This window comes from Trematomus bernacchii, unplaced genomic scaffold (genome assembly GCF_902827165.1).
Source record: "Trematomus bernacchii unplaced genomic scaffold, fTreBer1.1, whole genome shotgun sequence".
Taxonomy (NCBI): domain Eukaryota; kingdom Metazoa; phylum Chordata; class Actinopteri; order Perciformes; family Nototheniidae; genus Trematomus; species Trematomus bernacchii.
Window position 1 is genome coordinate 424,066 of NW_022987707.1, and position 22,073 is coordinate 446,138.

Sequence of the window (22,073 nt, forward strand, 5' to 3'; positions counted from 1 at the left end):
TCTGTTGGCAGTAAAATAATAAACGTCTATATACTGAAGACGGTTGGTGTTTACGGAAGGCAGGAAAGCTTGGCTGTGATTGGATGTTCGTCGTCACATGACAAGCGGCCCCGTTCAAAAAGTAAAATGTGGGCCCTTTCTCATGTCTTCAAATGTTCCTCCTCGACTCCCCTCCTCGACTCCTATCCTCGAGACTTAGTCCCGCCCACAGGAGATGCGAGCGGAGGAGCCGAGGAGGGGAACCGAGGAGGGGAACCGAGGAGAGAGGAGGGGAAGCAGCAGGCGGTTAGAGAAATGAGAACTCCTCTCCTCTGAGCGGTCATTTTAAAGAGACGTCCATTAATGATGACAGGAGGCACAGCAGCCCTCTGTCTGATGGACAGATGTGTTCATGACGACTTATATATTTACTTTTAATTCATTCACAGTGCGGTATAATGAGACAATAACAGGCTACAGATGCGGACATACACACAGACACACACACAGACACACACACACACACACACACACACACACACACACACACACACATATATATGTATATATTTATATAAATATATACAATTTCAGAATCAAACAGAGCACTCTCATAATAACGTAACACTATCAGAGACTGGATATATCCCCCCCCCCCCCCCTCTCTGGTCGCTACAATGAGGGAAATAAATGACGGGCCAAAAGTTTTATTTACAAGTATTACAAGTAAGCAGAGGACACCAAACCAACTGAGGCCTGTCTGTCCGCTGCATCTACGCACACACTGTACCACACACACCTACACCACACACACGCACCTACAGCTCCTAAAGCATATAATCAGGCTACAGCCGTTGTGTATTTTATTATGTGAAGCACTAAATGGTTTTAGAAAAATATCGACTTTGTTTGTAGATATCTACTAAACTAAAGCAAATAAAGAGAGTAGGCCTGTTATACTGAGTGATATGATATATATTATACACACTGCTCTGCTTTCTGCACGGACCTCACAGCTGTTCTCACTGTAAACATCGCGTCGCGATGAAAGCAGTTAATAAAATAATATCCAGGGGATGCATGCAGAGCTGTCATTGGCTGAGATAAGTCCGGCCGTGCGTCTCGACTCTTTGAAACATCACTGTTGCCGGAAATGCATCCACGAAGGAGCCGTGGAGGACTGTGGAGGACCCATCAGTGTATCCTCGGTTATAGCTCCTCCAGAGAGCCTCCTCGACGCTCGATGCTCGGTCCTCGATGTGCATTTCGAGAAATGAGATGTCCTTCAACATGGCGCGCTAAAATTCATTTCCGGGTCACTACCGGAGGACCGAGGAGTCGAGGATGGGACATTTGATGACATGAGAAAGGGCCGTGGTTTAGATGAAGAAACTGTAAAACGTGTCATCTGTCATTAAATATTAAAGACACACAGAGAATCACAACGAAGAGACAATGTGGGGTGGGTCTGTTTAATCTCAGGAACCTGTTAGTGTTGAGGAGGATGAATATAAAAGCCTGATTTGAGTATTGTAATGTTTCCACAGGGTCGCTACATTATTTAAGAAAACTGGATTGATGAAGAGGATGTCCTTTTTATTTTTCTACTGTTTATAATACCTCTAGAATGTGAACTACGTATATTTCTGATCCACTCCGGAACAGAAGGGTGGCGGTAATGCACCGTGAAGCTGGATGCTAACCGCTGTAAAACCCGAAGAAGACGAAGTCGTCGGACCGTTGATTCTGCGACACCAGTTTCCGGTGTGGTGCAGCTCGTTGCTCCCTCGCATTGGATGTAGTTTGATTGAAACTACAAAAAAAACATTGTGCAGCTCCACTTTCCTCCATAACTGACTGAGAATCAGTTATAACACTTTCACCGAAGGAGGAGAGACAACCAGGCCGCCAAGATGCCGAGAATCATGATTAAAGGAGGCGTGTGGCGCAACACGGAGGTTTGTGTTTACATGAAGCTAAAATGGAGCTAACATGATGCTAACAATGCTAACAACTCATAGTAAACCAATGGGAACGAGATAGCACGATGCTAACTGCTGCGTGAGCACGACGCTAACAACTCATAGTAAACCAATGTGACTGAATTAGCATGAAGCTAACTGCTCTCTCAACGGGAAATTAGCCCGCCTAGCTAAATATAAAGATATATATATATAAATCAGATGTGGGAGAAGTACTCAGATCTTGTACTTGAGTATAAGTAGAAGTACTCAGATCTAGTACTTGAGTCAAAGTAGAAGTACTAAGATCTTGTACTTGAGTAAAAGTAGAAGTACTCAGATCTTGTACTTGAGTAAAAGTAGAAGTACTCAGATCTTGTACTTGAGTAAAAGTAGAAGTACCAGAGTGTAGGAATACTCTATTACAGTAAAAGTCCTGCATTCAAAATGTTCCTCAAGTGAAAGTAGAAAAGTATTATCATCAAAATATAGTGAAAGTAGCGACAGTAAAAGTAGTCATTGTGCAGATTGGTCCATTTCAGAATAATATATATGATATGTTTTATAATGATTGATCATGAAAGTGTTCTCAAAGCTGGTAAAGGTGCAGCTAGTTTGAATGACTTTGTATACTGCAGGGTAGCTTGTGGATTTACTCCAGGTGGAACTAAAGTCTGATTTAACACTTGATTATATTTCACATCATTCATCCAGATCTGTGAAGTAACTAAAGGTATTAAATACATGTAGTGGAGGAAAAGTACACCATTTACCTCTGAACTGTAGTGTAGTAGAAGTACAGAGTAGCAGAAAAGTACCTCAATATTATACTTAAGTACAGTACTTGGGTAAATGTACTTAGTTACTTCCCACCTCTGCAAAGCTGTTGCTCAGATACTTAAAGGCAGAGTATTATAGTCAGAGGGTTCTTTAAACATCAAGGCTGTGTTTGGTGAATAAAGTACAACTACTTCTAAATGGGTTGTATTTAAACATATTATTTAAAGATGAAACGATGTAGGAGTCCAGGTAAAGAGTGTTAGACTTTGTCTCCTGAACTCTTCTTGTGTTTGTTTTTGCTGTTGATCCTTAGTTGTTAATCACAGTCAGATTGAAGGGATTAATAGAACCAGGACCGTGGCCAGGTTCCATGTTTAAGCTTTAATTTCTGTCTCTGTGTTTTCCTTTCCTCTCAGGATGAGATCCTCAAGGCGGCCGTGATGAAATATGGGAAAAACCAGTGGTCTCGAATCGCCTCCCTGCTGCATCGCAAGTCTGCCAAACAGTGTAAAGCTCGATGGTGAGTCTTCCTGTTACTAAGACATGTGATGGTGTCACGTCCCAGCTCGTTACAGGGAAAGGGAAGTGCTGGGAAATCCTGAATGTCCTCTTCCAATATGAGAGTAACATGCTAACAAAGCTATCCCAACTGTAGCTGTGAACATGACAGGATGTCTGATTACCTAGAAGAGCATCAGGACTGTTTGAGGCATATGATAGCTATGTGATTAACATGATGATTCAGCCTCTATGGAGATAGACATATGACAAGCATGCTCATTTCTGACGTGGAGCTAATCTGAAGTAAACATTGAATACTGCTTTCTATTCCTCCATCTTGTGACTGTGTAACTCCCTCTCTTGGATATCAGCATGTGAAGGACACTGTTCAGGAACTAGTTGATGCTCTGTATGTGATGACTACTTCCATTCTGGAGAGGATCAGAGATACATGGATCCTGAGATTGAAGCTCAAGCCGGGGACCAGTGATTAAAACATGTTAAAGTATTCAGAAAAAGTCAGAATTTTGAGAAAAAAAGTCAGAATTGTTTGATTTTGAGAGAAAAAAATCAGAATTTTTATATTTTTAGGAAAATACCAACACATTTTTTTTTTTTTTGACTACTTCCATTCTTGAGAGGATCAGAAATACATGGATCCTGAGATTGAAGCTGAAGCCGGGGACAAGTGATTATTAACATTTTTGAGATTTTGAGAAAAGTCAGGATTTTGAGAAAAAAGTCAGAATTTTGAGAAAAAAGTGAGGATTTTGAGAAAAAAGTGGGGATTTTGAGAAAAGTCAGGATTTTGAGAAAAAAGTCAGAATTTTGAGAAAAAAGTCAGGATTTTGAGAAAAAAGTCAGAATTTGGAGAAAAAGCCAACATTTTGAGAAAAAAGTCAGTATTTTGTACATGACAGGATGTATGATTACCGAGAAGAACCGATATCCAGTGAGATTTCTCGAACAGGAAGCAACACAAAACCAGATGCACTTGGTCAAATAAAGTACATCTGGTTTTTAGTGGGTGCTTTCTCCCATGTTTTCTCTGCTGGACTGAAGTCTGGGTGAGTTTTCATATATGTTCAGGCGGTCAAATTTGCGTTCAAAGTGGAAAAATCAAAACAATAGGGTCTTCGCCAACCTCTGGTCTCAGACCCTAAAAATAATAATCCTATCGATATCAATAATGTAGCGAGCATAGTGACCTGAGCTCCCTACTGTCATGATTTCGGCCCTTTTTCTGTGCTTTCGCCCGTCGGTTTGTTGTGTTTTGCCGCTCCACGAAACCCATCCTTTGTCCCAGTGTGATCTCCGGTTCTCATACCTCTTTGTTAAACGGTGTGCTCTGTCCGTCTGCAGGTACGAGTGGTTGGATCCCAGCATCAAGAAGACAGAATGGTCCCGAGAAGAGGAGGAGAAGCTGCTGCATCTGGCCAAGCTGATGCCCACCCAGTGGAGGACCATCGCTCCCATCATCGGACGCACCGCCGCTCAGTGCCTGGAGCACTACGAATACCTGCTGTAAGATCTGAATGCACAACATTCATACACTGCATAGGTTTCATGTTTATAATTATACTGTGAGATCAAAGCTGTGCATATTTACACTTACAGTCTAAAAACTTTAAATGTACAAAACTGTATAAATGTAGTGTATTTCTAACTGTGTGTTCATAAAGGGTTTTAGTAACCAAAGGATGCAAGTAACACTACCTGAAGCTCTTTAATTGAGTGTGTTATATATGTGTGGTGTGTGTGTGTGTGTGTGTGTGTGTGTGTGTGTGTGTGTGTGTGGGGGTGTGTGTGTGTGTGTGTGTGTGTGTGTGTGTGTGTGTGGGTGTTCAGAGACAAGGCAGCACAAAAGGATAATGAGGAGGAAGTGGGAGACGACCCCAGGAAGTTAAAACCAGGAGAGATCGATCCGAACCCTGAAACTAAACCTGCCCGACCCGACCCGGTGGACATGGACGAAGGTATGTTTTGGGGAAAGATTTAAAGGTCACCTAGTGTGCAAAATCCTCTTCTTCATGTCTCTTCTTCATCAACATGTGTCCCCTCTTCTTCATGTCTCTTCTACATCAACATGTGTCCCCTCTTCTTCATGTCTCTTCTACATCAACATGTGTCCCCTCTTCTTCATGTCTCTTCTTCATCAACATGTGTCCCCTCTTCTTCATGTCTCTTCTACATCAACATGTGTCCCCTCTTCTTCATGTCTCTTCTACATCAACATGTGTCCCCTCTTCTTCATGTCTCTTCTACATCAACATGTGTCCCCTCTTCTTCATGTCTCTTCTACATCAACATGTGTCCCCTCTTCTTCATGTCTCTTCTTCATCAACATGTGTCCCCTCTTCTTCATGTCTCTTCTTCATCAACATGTGTCCCCTCTTCTTCATGTCTGTTCTACATCAACATGTGTCCCCTCTTCTTCATGTCTCTTCTTCATCAACATGTGTCCCCTCTTCTTCATGTCTCTTCTACATCAACATGTGTCCCCTCTTCTTCATGTCTCTTCTACATCAACATGTGTCCCCTCTTCTTCATGTCTCTTCTTCATCAACATGTGTCCCCTCTTCTTCATGTCTCTTCTTCATCAACATGTGTCCCCTCTTCTTCATGTCTGTTCTACATCAACATGTGTCCCCTCTTCTTCATGTCTCTTCTTCATCAACATGTGTCCCCTCTTCTTCATGTCTCTTCTACATCAACATGTGTCCCCTCTTCTTCATGTCTCTTCTACATCAACATGTGTCCCCTCTTCTTCATGTCTCTTCTTCATCAACATGTGTCCCCTCTTCTTCATGTCTCTTCTACATCAACATGTGTCCCCTCTTCTTCATGTCTCTTCTTCATCAACATGTGTCCCCTCTTCTTCATGTCTCTTCTTCATCAACATGTGTCCCCTCTTCTTCATGTCTTTTCTACATCAACATGTGTCCCCTCTTCTTCATGTCTCTTCTTCATCAACATGTGTCCCCTCTTCTTCATGTCTCTTCTACATCAACATGTGTCCCCTCTTCTTCATGTCTCTTCTACATCAACATGTGTCCCCTCTTCTTCATGTCTCTTCTACATCAACATGTATCCCCTCTTCTTCATGTCTCTTCTACATCAACATGTGTCCCCTCTTCTTCATGTCTCTTCTTCATCAACATGTGTCCCCTCTTCTTCATGTCTCTTCTTCATCAACATGTGTCCCCTCTTCTTCATGTCTGTTCTACATCAACATGTGTCCCCTCTTCTTCATGTCTCTTCTTCATCAACATGTGTCCCCTCTTCTTCATGTCTCTTCTTCATCAACATGTGTCCCCTCTTCTTCATGTCTGTTCTACATCAACATGTGTCCCCTCTTCTTCATGTCTCTTCTTCATCAACATGTGTCCCCTCTTCTTCATGTCTGTTCTACATCAACATGTGTCCCCTCTTCTTCATGTCTCTTCTTCATCAACATGTGTCCCCTCTTCTTCATGTCTCTTCTACATCAACATGTGTCCCCTCTTCTTCATGTCTCTTCTACATCAACATGTGTCCCCTCTTCTTCATGTCTCTTCTACATCAACATGTGTCCCCTCTTCTTCATGTCTCTTCTACATCAACATGTGTCCCCTCTTCTTCATGTCTCTTCTACATCAACATGTGTCCCCTCTTCTTCATGTCTCTTCTTCATCAACATGTGTCCCCTCTTCTTCATGTCTGTTCTACATCAACATGTGTCCCCTCTTCTTCATGTCTCTTCTTCATCAACATGTGTCCCCTCTTCTTCATGTCTCTTCTACATCAACATGTGTCCCCTCTTCTTCATGTCTCTTCTACATCAACATGTGTCCCCTCTTCTTCATGTCTCTTCTTCATCACCATGTGTCCCCTCTTCTTCATGTCTGTTCTACATCAACATGTGTCCCCTCTTCTTCATGTCTCTTCTTCATCACCATGTGTCCCCTCTTCTTCATGTCTGTTCTACATCAACATGTGTCCCCTCTTCTTCATGTCTCTTCTTCATCACCATGTGTCCCCTCTTCTTCATGTCTCTTCTTCATCAACATGTGTCCCCTCTTCTTCATGTCTCTTCTTCATCAACATGTGTCCCCTCTTCTTCATGTCTCTTCTTCATCACCATGTGTCCCCTCTTCTTCATGTCTCTTCTTCATCAACATGTGTCCCCTCTTCTTCATGTCTCTTCTTCATCAACATGTGTCCCCTCTTCTTCATGTCTCTTCTTCATCACCATGTATCCCCTCTGTGTAAATAGACTCTCTCTTTTTGATCCATTTCTATAAAAACCTGTCTGAAAATGAGCTGATCAGATTTTGGCCACTTTATGATGTCATAACGATGTTCTGTCTTGTGTAACCATTAGCCAATCAGCAACCAAGGTAACCCCCCCCCCCCCCCCCCCACTTATCACCTGAATCTGCTCCTAGAGCACCATTGAGTTCTTTGTAACCAAATGTCTCTCAGAGGGGCGTGGGGAGGGGCTCCTTATTTTCATCTAAAGCAACAGACAGAGAATCAGCACTTTGGAAACAGGGCTGAAACAGAGGGGATTATGGGTAATGCTGCAATGATCTGTTTGGTGTTTCAGCCAATCAGAGACAGGCTCTGGATATATCTGAGACCTGTGATATATTGATGAGAAACAGTATAATAGGAGACCTTTAATGATATGTTTGTCTCTGTGCAGATGAGCTGGAGATGCTGTCGGAGGCCAGAGCTCGACTGGCCAACACTCAGGGCAAGAAAGCCAAGAGGAAGGCCAGAGAGAAGCAGCTGGAGGAGGCCAGGTCAGAGAGAGAGAGATCACTGCATCACAACGTCTTCGTATTTAGGGATATAGGAGTTACAAGACAAGTACAGTGTCACAGATACACAGAATAAACACATAAGGGGGGGGGGGGGTGTAAATAGTAGCAGGACCTTAAAGGAGTAGAAAGGGCTGGTCAATCTATCAATGGATGGGATCATAACTTCTTAATAATCGTAATTATTAGGGATGGGAATGATTAATCTAATATTAATTATTTTATATGGGAGGGGTGCCTAAGTTGATTACATATTATCAAATTGATTAATTAAATGTACTCAACAGTGCCATTTTAAATAGCTTGAGAAAAATATCAAAGAAAACATGGTTTGGTTTCTATATTAGTTTGAACATTTATTCATAGGATATGTAAATTAGGTTAACCTTTTTTTGGGGGGTCGAATATAAATCTGCTTTCAAATTCCCATCTCTAGTAATTATTATATCATTCATCTCTCTGCTTCCCAAGGGGTGACAACCTGAGGAAACTACAGAGGGTTTCATTCTTAGTCTTTTAATGTTATTGTACAATGCCATGTCTTTTGAATGCATTTGTGGACGGTGTTTGACATTTTACAAATCACACATTTACACAAATTATTTTTATGTTCACACAAATATTATTGAGACAAATCTAACACCATACACCCGGGTCATTTATTTACACCTAGAGTTTTCCAAAGGGGGGTTCGTTTAGCTTGAAACACTTGAAATAACTAAAGGATAAGTTAAACAAGAAAGTAGAAAGAAAGTGAAACTATTTGTGCTAAGAAGTGAGCGATGATTGAGAGTCAGAGCTCAACATTTCAGGTGTGTGTATCTCACACTGCAGTCACTTTAATTCCTTTGCTTTGAAATGAGTGGGTTTTAAATGCCATTTCATAATATGTGTCTTTCATGTCTGTAAAGCACTTTGAATGTCCTTGTGTTGAAAGGTGCTGTATAAAGAAAGAAACTTGCCTTGCACCTGATGATCTTTGTTGTAAGGATGTGAATGCGTGCATAGTTGATATATATATGTGACCGAGTGTCGTCCTGTTCGTTCTGCAGGCGTTTGGCGGCTCTGCAGAAACGCAGAGAGCTGAGAGCGGCTGGGATCGACGCTCAGAAGAAGCGGAAGAAGAAGAGGGGAGTGGACTACAACGCTGAGATCCCCTTCGAGAAGAAGCCTGCATCGGTAAACCTCCATCAGCTGCTTCCATGCGTTATGAAACAAACACCTGCACAGCTCTCTCACTGAAATGCTGCTCCTAAAACAAGCTAAACAAGAATGAAAAGAAGTCGGTTTCACTTGAAATAAGTCCAAAAATCTGCCAATAGAACAAGTGAACATTAGCTTGGTAAGATGTCTTGAAATAAGACGGGATGTTTAGATAAATCACATTTCCTCTGAGATACGACTCAAAATAAGATGTTTTGACTGAACGAGATGAAGCATTGTCTAAAAACGAGCCTATGTCTCACTGCAGTGTCACTTCTGAAGTTATTATGTCTTAGGTGGAGAGACATATTCTGATAGGTATTATGGCGCGTTTCCACTACAGCCCGCAGCCCGGTTTAAGAGGGCTGTGACGTCAGCGGCCCGTCTTTGGTTGCGTTTCCACTTGGCCTAGTACCGGCCGGCGGGTCCTAATTCACAGTTTTTCTGGCCTCATAAAATCGTGGGTCTAGGGCCAGAGACAACGAGGCTGAGTCGGGCTGAGTATGCTAAACTAGAGAGAGCATCGCTGGCAAGAGGGCTACAACTACAACAAGATGGACATATTTGACCGTGATTTAATTGTAATACACATTTCAAAATGATGCCGAAGTAACAACATACTGATACCGGTTAGTAAAAACCATGAATTAATGCTTTGACAAGTCTGCAGACAGACGGCAGGCGAAACACCTTTTAAAATGCTTGTTTTCTAAATGGAGATTGGCTAAGCTAACGCAGTATATGCTCCGACCGTCCACACTCCCAACAACGGCCTATAGACATAAATAAAGCAGCGACTGTATTCGCCATGACACAGGCAGTCTGTGGTTTGTACTTGTTTAACTTTTGTCTAGTTTCTGAACAGATATGAGGAGCTGTGAGCTCTGAGTGCTAACAGCTAACGGCTGTGTTGTTTTTCTGGGGTCCTCTGAAGATCACGTCACGGCTCCGCCTACACTGCGTTACTATAGTTACTACCCCAGTTCCTAAACTGTAATGGAAATGCGCCATAAAGTGAGCCAGTCCTAACGAGGCCAAGCCATACCGAGCGAGGCCGAGCGAGGCCGTGTAGTGGAAACGCGCCATTAGACGAATATACTTGAGTTGTAGTGCTGGCTCATTTCAAAGTATTAAATGTCTTTTTTTGGTCCACTTTTCAGGGTTTCTATGACACCAGCATGGAGGAGTACAACGCCCAGGAGCCCAACTTCAAACGGCTCCGACAGCAGCATCTGGACGGAGATCTGCGCAAGTCAGTAACACAACACCTTTATTTATTATACAACAGTGTTATTTAGTTCAGTACAACTATGACTAAATATATAAATGTGTTCGTCTCGACTTGGAGAAGATGAAGACAGAGCGGCCACATTATTAAACACCTCCCGCGACTATTCATATTCACCAATACGCCATATCTTTTACGAAAGAAGACGAGAACATTTTTTTTTTAACACGGACCACAGTCAGAAAAATTACTTTCTTTAACGCAAATACATGTTAAAGCTAAAAGAGAAAAACATATTGTTATATGATTGACGCAGAGTTTACATCCTAATGTGTGTGTGTGTGTGTGTGTGTGTGTGTGTGTTGTTAGTGAGCAGGAGGAGAAAGACAGGAAGAAAGACAAACAGAAGATCAAGAAGAAGAAGGAGAGCGACCTCCCGTCGGCCATCTTGCAAACCAGCGGGGTCGCAGAGTTCACCAAGAAACGCTCCAAGCTGGTGCTGCCCATTCCTCAGGTAACTAACACCTGTAACACTTTATATATATCATCTCAGGTAACTAACACCTGTACTCTTTAAATATCATCTCAGGTAACTAACACCTGTTACACTTTATATATATCATCTCAGGTAACTAACACCTGTACTCTTTAAATATCATCTCAGGTAACTAACACCTGTTACACTTTATATATATCATCTCAGGTAACTAACACCTGTACTCTTTATATATATCATCTCAGGTAACTAACACCTGTTACACTTTAAATATATCATCTCAGGTAACTAACACCTGTACTCTTTATATATCATCTCAGGTAACTAACACCTGTACTCTTTATATATCATCTCAGGTAACTAACACCTGTACTCTTTAAATATATCATCTCAGGTAACTAACACCTGTACTCTTTATATATCATTTCAGGTAACTAACACCTGTACTCTTTATATATCATTTCAGGTAACTAACACCTGTACTCTTTAAATATCATCTCAGGTAACTCAGTGCTGGTGTTATACTCAATCTCAAACACCTGTAACACTTTAAAGATCTCCTATCATGCTATATATTATGGGTCTCAGATATATAAAAATATATAAAACACATGTCTCTGATGTGATTTGCTCAAAGATGAGTTATAGCATTTAACAGAATCAATCTATTTCCAGCTGGAAGGACAGATAACCTGCAGAACAAGAATCTGAGCCGGTTGGAACGGACAAAGGAAAGGGGATTTACATTACAGGCCATTGAAATGTTGGCCAGACGGGCAAAACGTGCATACGTGCTAATTACAAACATAAGATCATGTGATAATCGCCTGAAAATGGTCAACCCTTCTGTCTGACAACATTTAGGAGCTAGGCGTGAATTTAGAAAATAAAGTTACAGTGACATTATATATAATTAAATGAGACTTATGAGACATTTCTACGATAAATATAATCTCTGGTTGGTGTTATATTTAATCTGCCGCTGTTCCCAGATCAGTGACGCTGAGCTGGAGGAAGTGGGCTATTTACGTATATTACGACATCGAAAAGTGCATTTTGCGTGATAGGAGACCTTTGAATATAGTCTCAGGTAAATCAGTGGTGGTGTTATAATGAATCCCAGATCAGATGCACGCTGAAGGCTTTGAGCAGCTTTTCTCTCTGTGATTGTGCCGTTATGTTACATGTTTGTGTCTTGATCTGACCATTAAAGTGTTATTGTATCGTATCGTGATCTGCCGCTGTTCCCAGATCAGTGACGCTGAGCTGGGGGAAGTGGGCTATTTACGTATAAAAAAAACATCGAAAAGTGCATTTTGCGTGATGGGAGACCTTTGAATATAATCTCAGGTAAATCAGTGGTGGTGTTATATTGAATCTGTTCCCAGATCAGTGACGCTGAGCTGGAGGAGGTGGTGAAGCTGGGCGTGGCGAGCGAAGTGGCCCGTCAGGCGGTGGAGGAGAGCGAGAGCGGGAACTCTGCCTCCTCAGCCCTCCTATCAGAGTACAGCGTCACCAACGCCATGGCAACGGGGCAGAGAACCCCCCGCACCCCCCTAATACAGGACAGGATACTGCAGGTAACACACACACACACACACACACACACACATATTGTTACAGCAGAAAAGAGCCAAAGACAGCTTAATGTTACCTAAGAAGCGTGCATAAAAAAATATTAAAATTACACAATTTACAAAATGCACTTCCTGTAACATCCTGTAACTTCCTGTAACTTGTGTGTGTGTTTTCAGGAAGCCCAGAACCTGATGGCTCTGACGAACATCGACACCCCTCTGAAGGGAGGCCTGAACACCCCGCTGCACGAGAGCGACTTCAGCGGAGTGACGCCTCAGAAAACACAATCTCAGACTCCCAACACCGTCCTCACCACACCCTTCAGGTAACAACACTCCACCTTTCCTCTGGTTGTTTTATATAGACGTTTATTTATTAGGATAAACCCCCCTGAGATGCACCATCTGGTTTTCAAGGGGGTCCCGACAAAAGCAACGTCTTACAGACATACATGAACAAAATAACAGAAAGCAAAGCACGACAAACCACGTACAGTCTGTTAAGAAAAATTCATGAAGTAATACATACAATCATTACAATGTGATCAGTTTCATCAATAACAAGAGCAGGGTGTCTTCCCATTTCGCCCCTTCCCAATTCGACCCTACATTATTACCTTTTCGCCGCTTTCCCATTTCGCCCCTTTCCCGTTTTGCCCCTTCCCATCTCGCCCCTTCCCAATTCGCCCCTAAATGATTCCCATTTCGCCCCTTCCCAATTCGCCCCTAAATGATTCCCATTTCGCCCTTTCCCATTTCGCCCCTTTCCCGTTTTGCCCCTTCCCATCTCGCCCCTTCCCAATTCGCCCCTAAATGATTCCCATCTCGCCCTTTTCCCATTTCGCCCTTTCCCATTTCGCCCTTTCCCATTTCGCCCCTTTCCCGTTTTGCCCCTTCCCATCTCGCACCTTCCCAATTCGCCCCTAAATGATTCCCATCTCGCCCTTTTCCCATTTCGCCCTTTCCCATTTCGCCCTTTCCCATTTCGCCCCTTTCCCGTTTCGCCCCTTTCCCATCTCGCCCTTTTCCCATTTCGCCCTTTCCCATTTCGCCCTTTCCCATTTCGCCCCTTTCCCGTTTCGCCCCTTTCCCGTTTCGCCCCTTTCCCATTTCGCCCCTTTCCCATTTCGCCCCTTTCCCATTTCGCCCTTTCCCGTTTCACCCCTTTCCCGTTTCGCCAGTGAGATTATTTTCTGACACAATCCAAAAGCACACGGAGGAATCCCATTGGCTACCGTTAATTTAAACGACCAATCAGCTGATGTTAACCCTCTCCTCTCTCCATCAGAACCCCCACTCAGAGTCAGGGTGACGGGATGACCCCTCAGTCTGCAGTGATGACCCCTCGGGGGGCCGTGACCCCCGGGTCGACCCCTGCCAGAACTCCTCTGAGAGACAAACTAAACATCAACAGTGAGGAGCAGCTGGCTGACCCCGCCTTCTCCAAACACCTGGTGAACACACACACACACACGCACACACACACACACACACACACACACACTCCTCAAACACACACACACTCTCACTCCTCAAACACACACACACACACTCACTCCTCAAACACACACACTCCTCACACACATACTCACACACTCCTCAAACACACACACATGCCTCAAACACACACATATACACACACACTCCTCAAACACACACACTCCTCAAACACACACACTCCTCAAACACACACACACACCTCAAACACACACACACACTCCTCACACACATACACACACTCCTCACACACACACTCACACAATCCTCAAACACACACACATGCCTCAAACACACACACATACACACACACACTCCTCACACACACACTCCTCAAACACACACACACGCCTCAACACACACATACACACACACACTCCTCAAACACACACACACGCCTCAAACACACACACACTCCTCACACACACTCCTCACAGACACTCCTCACACACACCTCATACACACACACCTCACACACACTCCTCACACACACACACTCCACACACACCCACACACACACTCCTCACACCTCACACACACACTCCTCACACACACTCCTCACACACACACGTTGTACTGAAAATACACAACTTAAAATAAATAAGCATAAGATTAATGTAAGTTTTGTGTTACTAAATAGGTTTTACATCAAATGTATTAAATAGAATAGAAGAATAGAATAGAATAGGGAGGGATGAAACCCTCTTTTAATGGTCACACATGCAGAGCACACACAGTGAAATTTGGCCTCTGCTTTTAACCCATCCTAGTACAAGGAGTCTAGTACTAGGAGCAGTGGGCAGCTATTGTACAGCGCCCGGGGAGCAATGGGAGTGGGGGGGAAGGGGGGTGTCCGGTGCCTTGCTCAAGGGCACCACGGCAGGGCAGGAGGTGAACTGGGACCTCTCCAAGTAGAAGTCCACACTCCATATTTAGGTCTGGTCGGGGACTTGAACCAGCGACCCTACGGCTCCCAGTCCAAGCCCCTACTGACTGAGCCACTGCCGGACTAACAAGTTTAATGCAAGTTGTGTGAAACCACAGTGTCTCCTTTTGACGAAAGTTATTATATTTACAGATTAAATATAGGTGTTCTTAAATAATAGGTTTTTCCAAATTAATTATGAAATACAACTTAAATAACTTTAATATTACAGGTTTATATGAAAGAATATATATAAATACAAGTTTTGTGATAATCCAGAGTGTTATTTAGAAGAAAAGGTGAATAATGACACCTTAAAGTAGGCTGTGTGACTCTGAACAGTTGGATGCATGTTTGTGTTCCCCTCACAGCAAAGGGAGAGCCTGCAGCAGCTGAGGCAGGGTCTGTTGTCACTTCCTGTTCCCAAAAACGACTTCGAGATCGTTCTCCCGGAAAACGCAGAGAAGGATCTGGAGGAAACGGAGTCGGAGACGGGATTCACGGAGGACTCCTCAGACGTGGAGGATCGCAAACAGGTAGAGAAAACATCTGAGGCCCGAAGAGGAGGGAGGGAGCCGTGAAGTCACTCGTATGTGATGTTAACCTGTGCGTGTGCTTACAGGCTGTTCGTGACTTAGAGAGAGAGAAGGAGCTGAAGCTGAGACACACTTCTGTTCAGAGGAACCTCCCCAGACCCACCGAGGTAACACACACAGACACACACACACACACACACACACACACAGACACACACACACACACAGACACACAGACACTTTCTGAGGGATTGATCTGAGTGGTTAACTCTCTGAGGTCTAAGCCCTGTGCTGCACAATCAAGTTATAGACATGTTTGTTTGCATGAAAAGCTAAGCTATCGGCATATGTCGACTGCAGGGATGTCACATGGATGTGAGACTACAAGTATAAAAGAAAAAACAACACAAAAATGTTATCACTCAATGTATTCGAAACCCACAGTGAAAAGTAAATGGTTATTTCAAGTCTTGGTGACCATAGGGACAAAAGAAAGTATTTCAAACCAAAATCAATATGTATCTATAATATTTAGCAAAAAAGTTTCTGTCAGAGACGAGCCAGAGGGCCCCAGTTCACGGTCTACACCTCCAGGGGGGAGGTTTATGCAGCCCCAACAACAGCCTCTGATTCGTCGACAGACTTCATGCAATGCTTCATGGGATGCATAATTACATCTATAATCTCTATCTAACTCCTAGAACATCTAAATCTACTTCCACCATGGATACATGTTCATAAAAGACATCCGTTGTTTGTTTATACGCTTCTTGAAATCTCAAAAAAAGCTCACAGTTTTTCTAGAATAGATTACAAATTGATTAAAACAAGTGGCATTAGCTGAGAAGCTACCTTAGCATTAGCAGCATGATGATGATGTCATCTCTCTGCAGGTGAACGAGTCGGTGCTCCGCCCCTCCTCCATGGAGACGCTGCAGGACCTCCAGCTGGCCGAGGAGCTGATCAAACAGGAGATGATCACCATGCTGCACTTCGACTGTCTGCACCACCCGTCAATCAACAGGGACAGCCAATCACAGCGCGGGAAAACCAGAGGGCCCGCCTCCACCTCCAACAACGCCTCGCATATCGGACACCTGGAGACACACCCCTACAAACCCGTCCCCACAGAGGACATGGAGCTGGTGAATATACTGCATTATACTTCTAAAAACAGGGGACGACACCGCCTTCAGTATACTTTGAACTGGAGCTCGAAAACTAAAAACTAATGTCAGTAAACATTCATTAATGTGGGTTTAAAGTCATTCTGGGAACAAGTAGGGAAACAGGAACATGGAGCAGGAGACTATACCTCATTACATTACATTTAACCGGAGCTCTATCCAAAGCTGTGGAGTCATTTCTTACAGACGGGCAGAGGACGAGTGGAGGGAGCGAGAGGGGGAACAACTCGGTCTTTGTAGTTGATCCAGTGTTTTAAAGTGCTTGAATTTAATAAAAACTCATCCACGCATGTGTTTTTAGCAGGTGGATTACTGTGACAGTGTATTTACAGGTCTCTGTTTAAAAAGATCCCTTAAAAAACTAATCCAGAGTCCTGACCGAAAGAAACACATCAACTTATAAAGCACTAAATGTTTTGTGTATATATGTCCGGCAAGCTGCTCTGTTACGACCCAGTTATTTTAAATCGAGGCTAAAAACATGACTTTTTTCAGCTGCCTCCCTAGAAGTCTTTTAACTTGTTTTAGCACCTACTGTATTTACAATGTTGTTTTTAAACTATCTCTTGTATGCATGGTTTATATGAATCTGTTCCATTGTGATTATTTATTGTCTTTCTGTTGTCTTCTTACTAAGGCCATATGTTTGCGTTTATGCACAGTATGCGTATTCAAAAAAGTCTTCCGTTCACATGCATTCGTTTCATTTAACGTGTCTGTTCACACGAGGCCGCTGGAAACGCTGTAGTACATATGCCGGGACTGTAAGTGGCGCTGTAACTTCCGCCACAAAATACACCAAAAGCAGCGAAGAAGACCCCGAAGCAATGTTGCCATGGCTACCCTTCTGTTTATGCCCCGCGGTGGATTTAGCAACATGTAGTTCATGTAATTCTCCATGTCCACTTGTTGCTGATGGTTGTGGTAGAGGAGCTGTAGATGTTGCACTAACATCTGTAGCATGGCCAGTAGCTACTGCCAGTAGCTACTGCCAGTAGCTACTGCCAGTAGCTACTGCCAGTAGCTACTGGCCATGCTACAGCAGTGAGCAGGAGAGGCGGGGCTATCGTTATATTTTCAGGAAATATTCGTATAGAGGTGATTACACGGACTCGTTTGACCCCCCAGAGCGTTTCGTTTGCAAATCTATCCACCTTGGGACCCGTTATCGTTTGTGGGGTCCGTTTGTTACGGCCTCGTGTAAATAATAGGGCTATACGTAAGGCCCCGGCTCCACGGGAACGCATACGGCAAAACGCATCGGAGTAACGCAAATGCAACCGCAAAAAACCTTCCGCCCACACGCAATATACACCGGATAGTGTCTGCCCACACGAGACGGCTCCGTTTACATCCAACCGCTGGAAAAGCTGCAGTACATATGCCGAACCTGTACGTGGCGCTGTAACTTCCTCCACAAAAGCAGCAACTTCCTCCACAAAAGCAGCGAAGAAGAATGGTTGTCATGGCTGCACTTCTGTTTTTTCTCCGCGGTCAATGTGTGTTAAAGTTTAAATCTTCATGCTTCCTCATGCAGCAGCTGATCCAGTAAGTAAACCCGACAGTAAAAATAAACATATTTATAACTAGTTTAGGTAGTTTGAGAGGTAATTAAAATAGCTAAGGGTGGTGATCTGACTTGAAGTGTGTGTTTTGCTCCCGCTGCTTCACGGCCGGAGGAGCTGCGTGTCTCCGTCCTGTCAGATTAGACTTCACTCGCGTTTATGTTCATATCGAGATAAAGATAAATAATCTGAATTCAGTGTGCAGTGTACTTTTGCGGGGGTGAGCAGCAGAGGGGGGGGGAGGCGGGGAGAGGCGGGGCTATGAAACGCATGACCGTATAGGCGACCCCACGGCCCCGTTGGACCCCCCAGAGCGCTCCGTTCCCAGATCTATCCACCTTTGGACCCGATGTCGTTTGCGGGGTCTGTTTCTACGTTTCTGTTACGGCGTCGTCGAGCTTAAAGGGCTATACGCAAGAGAAATATGCGGATTCAACCCGTTTTCGTCCTCGTGGAGCCTACGCCTTAGAGAAACTATGCAGATACAAGCCGTTTCGTCTTCGTGTAAACGGCACCTAAGTGTTAATGTTGATGTGTTGCACTTTGAATTGCCTCTGTGTCTGAACATGTGCTTTATAAACAAACATACCTTCCTCTAAAGAGCTGCTCAAACCCTAATGTCGTGTTGTCCATGTGCTTCGTCCCCAGGCGAAGGCGGTGCTGGCAGCAGAGATGGAGGTGGTGAAGGGGGGGATGGGTCACGGAGATCTGAGCATGGAGGCCTACAGCCAGGTGTGGGAGGAGTGCTACGGACAGGTGAACATCCCTCTGCTATCAGCACCAAGCATCATGAAGGTTTGGTAAAGAACTGATTCATCTTGATGTCTGTCTGTCTCGTCCTGCAGGTTTTATATCTCCCCGCTCAGAACAGATACACCCGAGCCAACCTGGCGTCAAAGAAAGATCGGATTGAAAGCCTGGAGAAAAAACTGGAGGTGAGAAACAAACGGAGAATTGATGGAGACTGAACTGTTTCAACATTTTAAAAAGCTGCGGTGTTAACCCTGGTGTGTGTGTGTGTGTGTGTGTGTGTGTGTGTGTGGTGTGTGTGTTGTGTGTGTGTGTGTGTGTGTGTGTGTGTGTGGTGTGTGTGTGTGTGTGTGTGTGTGTGTGTGTGTGTGTGTGTGTGTGTGTGTGTGTGTGGTGTGTGTGTGTGTGTGTGTGTGTGTGTGTGTGTGTGTGTGTGTGTGTGTGTGTGTGTGTGTGTGTGTGTGTGTGTGTGTGTGTGTGTGTGTGTGTGTGTGTGTGTGTGTGTGTGTGTGTGTGTGTGTGTGTGTGTGTGTGTGTGTGTGTGTGTGCAGGTGAATCGAGGTCACATGACAGCAGAAGCTCGCAGAGCGGCTAAACTGGAGAAGAAGCTGAAGATCCTGCTGGGAGGGTTTCAGTCCCGAGCTCTGGGGCTCCTGAAGCAACACAACGAAATCTGGGAACAGGTACTGAGCCAAGTTTAAAAAAAACATCCTTATTTACTCTTTATTCTGAGCTTAATGAAGTACACAGCACGTTTTAATTTACATTGATGTGTTGCAGGTTTCTTTTATTTATTGTTTTATTCTTTAATTTAAGTCACATTGTATTAAAAGTACAGTTTTGCAAATCATATCTCTCAATAAAGAGCTTATATGTTAAATAATGATCTAGAAAATACATCAGTGAATTGTTAACTAGCTTTGCAGTCATTTCTCCTGCAGGTTGTTAAAGTGGCATCTGAAGCGGGTTATCCTGAGATATGATACTGAGTGTTATACTGATGTAATGCTGCTGTTGTCCACCAGGTGGAGCAGTCTGCCACGGAGCTGAAGACCTTCGATCAGCTGAAGAAACAAGAGGACACGGCGATCCCCAGAAGAAAAGAGGTACACGCCTTTCACTCTGTCACCTGTTCAAATCTGACTTTGTTCTAACGCTGAAGCCACTGGTCCATCGTTAGGTTCATTGATGAAACATTAAAGTCATTTACCAGGTGAACAGTATTAGATATACACCGTAAAAAGTCATATCAAAAAGTATGTCGTAGAAAGTCAGGGATTCTCATAGTATGAAGTATAATCTACCAAATCTACAGAAGCATGACCAAAGAAAAGTCTAAGTTTAGTATGTCGTAGAAAGATTGATAGTCTGGTATGTCGTAGAAAATGTCAATGATTTCTCGCGAGAAAACGTTCACTATGGTATGTTGGTAAAAGTTTGGTTAAGTGTGTCGAAAAATAGTCCTATAGCATGCCACAAAAAAGTCGTAACGTTTCTTTAACTCAAAGTTTTGTATGTTGTAGAAAAGTCGTTAAAAGTCAGTTCTGTAGAAAAAGTTGCAAATAAGTCAAATAGTCATCATGGTATAAGATAGGGTAAGAGGTATTTAATGATCTGAAATTGGGATATTTTTGTGTTGCAACATAAATAGAAATGAAAGAGTAGAAACAGTTGAGAGAATAAAGTAGTTTAAAAAGACAAATCTATAAAAACGATGTATCAGCAGCTCAGTGGGTTAGTGCGCTGAGTACTGGTTCAATCCCCCTGCAGTCAGCATGTCGTTGGGCACTTCATCCTAAAACTGCTCCTGGGTATCACAGTGCTGAGTGACTGTAAGTCGCTTTGGATACAAGTGTCTAACAAGTGACATGCAATGCCATCTAATGTTTGTCGGAAAATAAATTAGATAGATCTGTTTCCTTGGACCTTCCGGTGTTTATTTAAGTGAGGTCATTGAGGACAGCTGGGGTGCTCTGAGACCTGATGAGACGGGTGCTCTGAGACCTGATGAGACGGGTGCTCTGAGACCTGATGAGACGGGTGCTCTGAGACCTGATGAGACGGGGGGCGGAACAGTTTTTCCACCGCAAATTGTAAACGAAATTAGTGTTGCAAATTGGACTGCAAAGTATAGTTTATATAGGAAAGTATATCGCCGAAATTATTAGTTAGATTTGTTATTTTGAGACAATTTAAGTCAAATACCTTTTTTGTTAATAAATTACATTTGACTGAAAACCTTCGGCTGCTTATTGCTCTGGATTGCGTGTCGTCAACCCCGCTCTATAGTGGCATCAAAGGAAACCTTGGATGCCACTATACACATAGTCTGTCGAAAAAAAGTCTTATAAAAGTCATTTTATTAAAAAAGTTGTAGAATAGTATGTACAAAAAAATTGGGGGAAAAGTCGTATTATAGTTTAAAATAAAGTCATAGTTGAGTTTTGTCGGAAAAAAAACGTTCAAAAGTCATGAAAGGAATATCTTGTGGAAACAAATTCTTTGAAAACAGTCAAAATAGTTCGTCTGAATGAAAGATGATCTGTTTATCTTTGAAGTCGACTAGCTGTTCATCGGCTTGTCTCTGTTTCAGGCTCTGCGGGAGGACGTGGAGCGGCAGATGGAGCGAGAGAGAGAGCTGCAGCACAGATATGGAGAGCTGATGATGGAGAGAGAGGAGTTCATCAACTCAGAGCAGAAATACTGACACACACACTCTCACTCTCTCACACTCTCTCTCACACACTCTCTCTCACACACTCTCACTCTCTCTCTCTCACACTCTCTCTCACACTCTCTCTCACACTCTCTCACGCTACGATAAATGATAAACGTGTCTCTCGATCTAAAGTTGTTGTTTTTTTTCAATGTTAGCAGCAGTCCCAGAGATAAGCCCCGCCCCCAGAGATAAGCCCCGCCCCCAATGTGCTTATGTTGCTATGATGTCATACGCTGAGTTGTGAGCATGCTCAGTTGTTTCTGTTTCTGTACTAGTGACCAATAAAGTTTCTTTTCAACAATTACAGTGCGTGGTTTTTTCTTGAGCTCCAGGCAAGTGTACAAACAAGTGATTTTGGATATTT

At 43.4% G+C, this 22,073-nt stretch overlaps 1 protein-coding gene across 1 annotated transcript; it reads left to right on the forward strand.

Annotated features, from left to right (window-relative positions):
* Positions 1–1,321: 1,321 nt before the first annotated feature.
* cdc5l (CDC5 cell division cycle 5-like (S. pombe)) lies at positions 1,322–22,013 on the forward strand. Its single transcript, XM_034140670.1, has 19 exons — positions 1,322–1,937; positions 3,137–3,240; positions 4,584–4,745; positions 5,070–5,197; positions 7,909–8,008; positions 9,079–9,205; positions 10,390–10,481; positions 10,827–10,971; positions 12,342–12,533; positions 12,708–12,856; positions 13,819–13,984; positions 15,324–15,488; positions 15,575–15,655; positions 16,382–16,633; positions 18,889–18,996; positions 19,086–19,175; positions 19,542–19,673; positions 20,016–20,096; positions 21,584–22,013. Exons 1-19 carry the CDS (start codon positions 1,893–1,895, stop codon positions 21,695–21,697), a joined length of 2,433 nt encoding a protein of 810 aa, XP_033996561.1. The 5' UTR covers positions 1,322–1,892; the 3' UTR covers positions 21,698–22,013.
* The last annotated feature ends 60 nt before the right edge of the window (positions 22,014–22,073 follow it).

Excerpts from the sequence above, each read along its gene's own strand:
- cdc5l (XM_034140670.1), top strand. The coding sequence starts at position 1,893 with ATGCCGAGAATCATGATTAAAGGAGGCGTGTGGCGCAACACGGAG. Across the intron at positions 10,482-10,826 it reads CTGGACGGAGATCTGCGCAA|TGAGCAGGAGGAGAAAGACA; the intron begins GTCAGTAACACA and ends GTGTGTTGTTAG. Across the intron at positions 15,489-15,574 it reads ACGTGGAGGATCGCAAACAG|GCTGTTCGTGACTTAGAGAG; the intron begins GTAGAGAAAACA and ends GTGTGCTTACAG.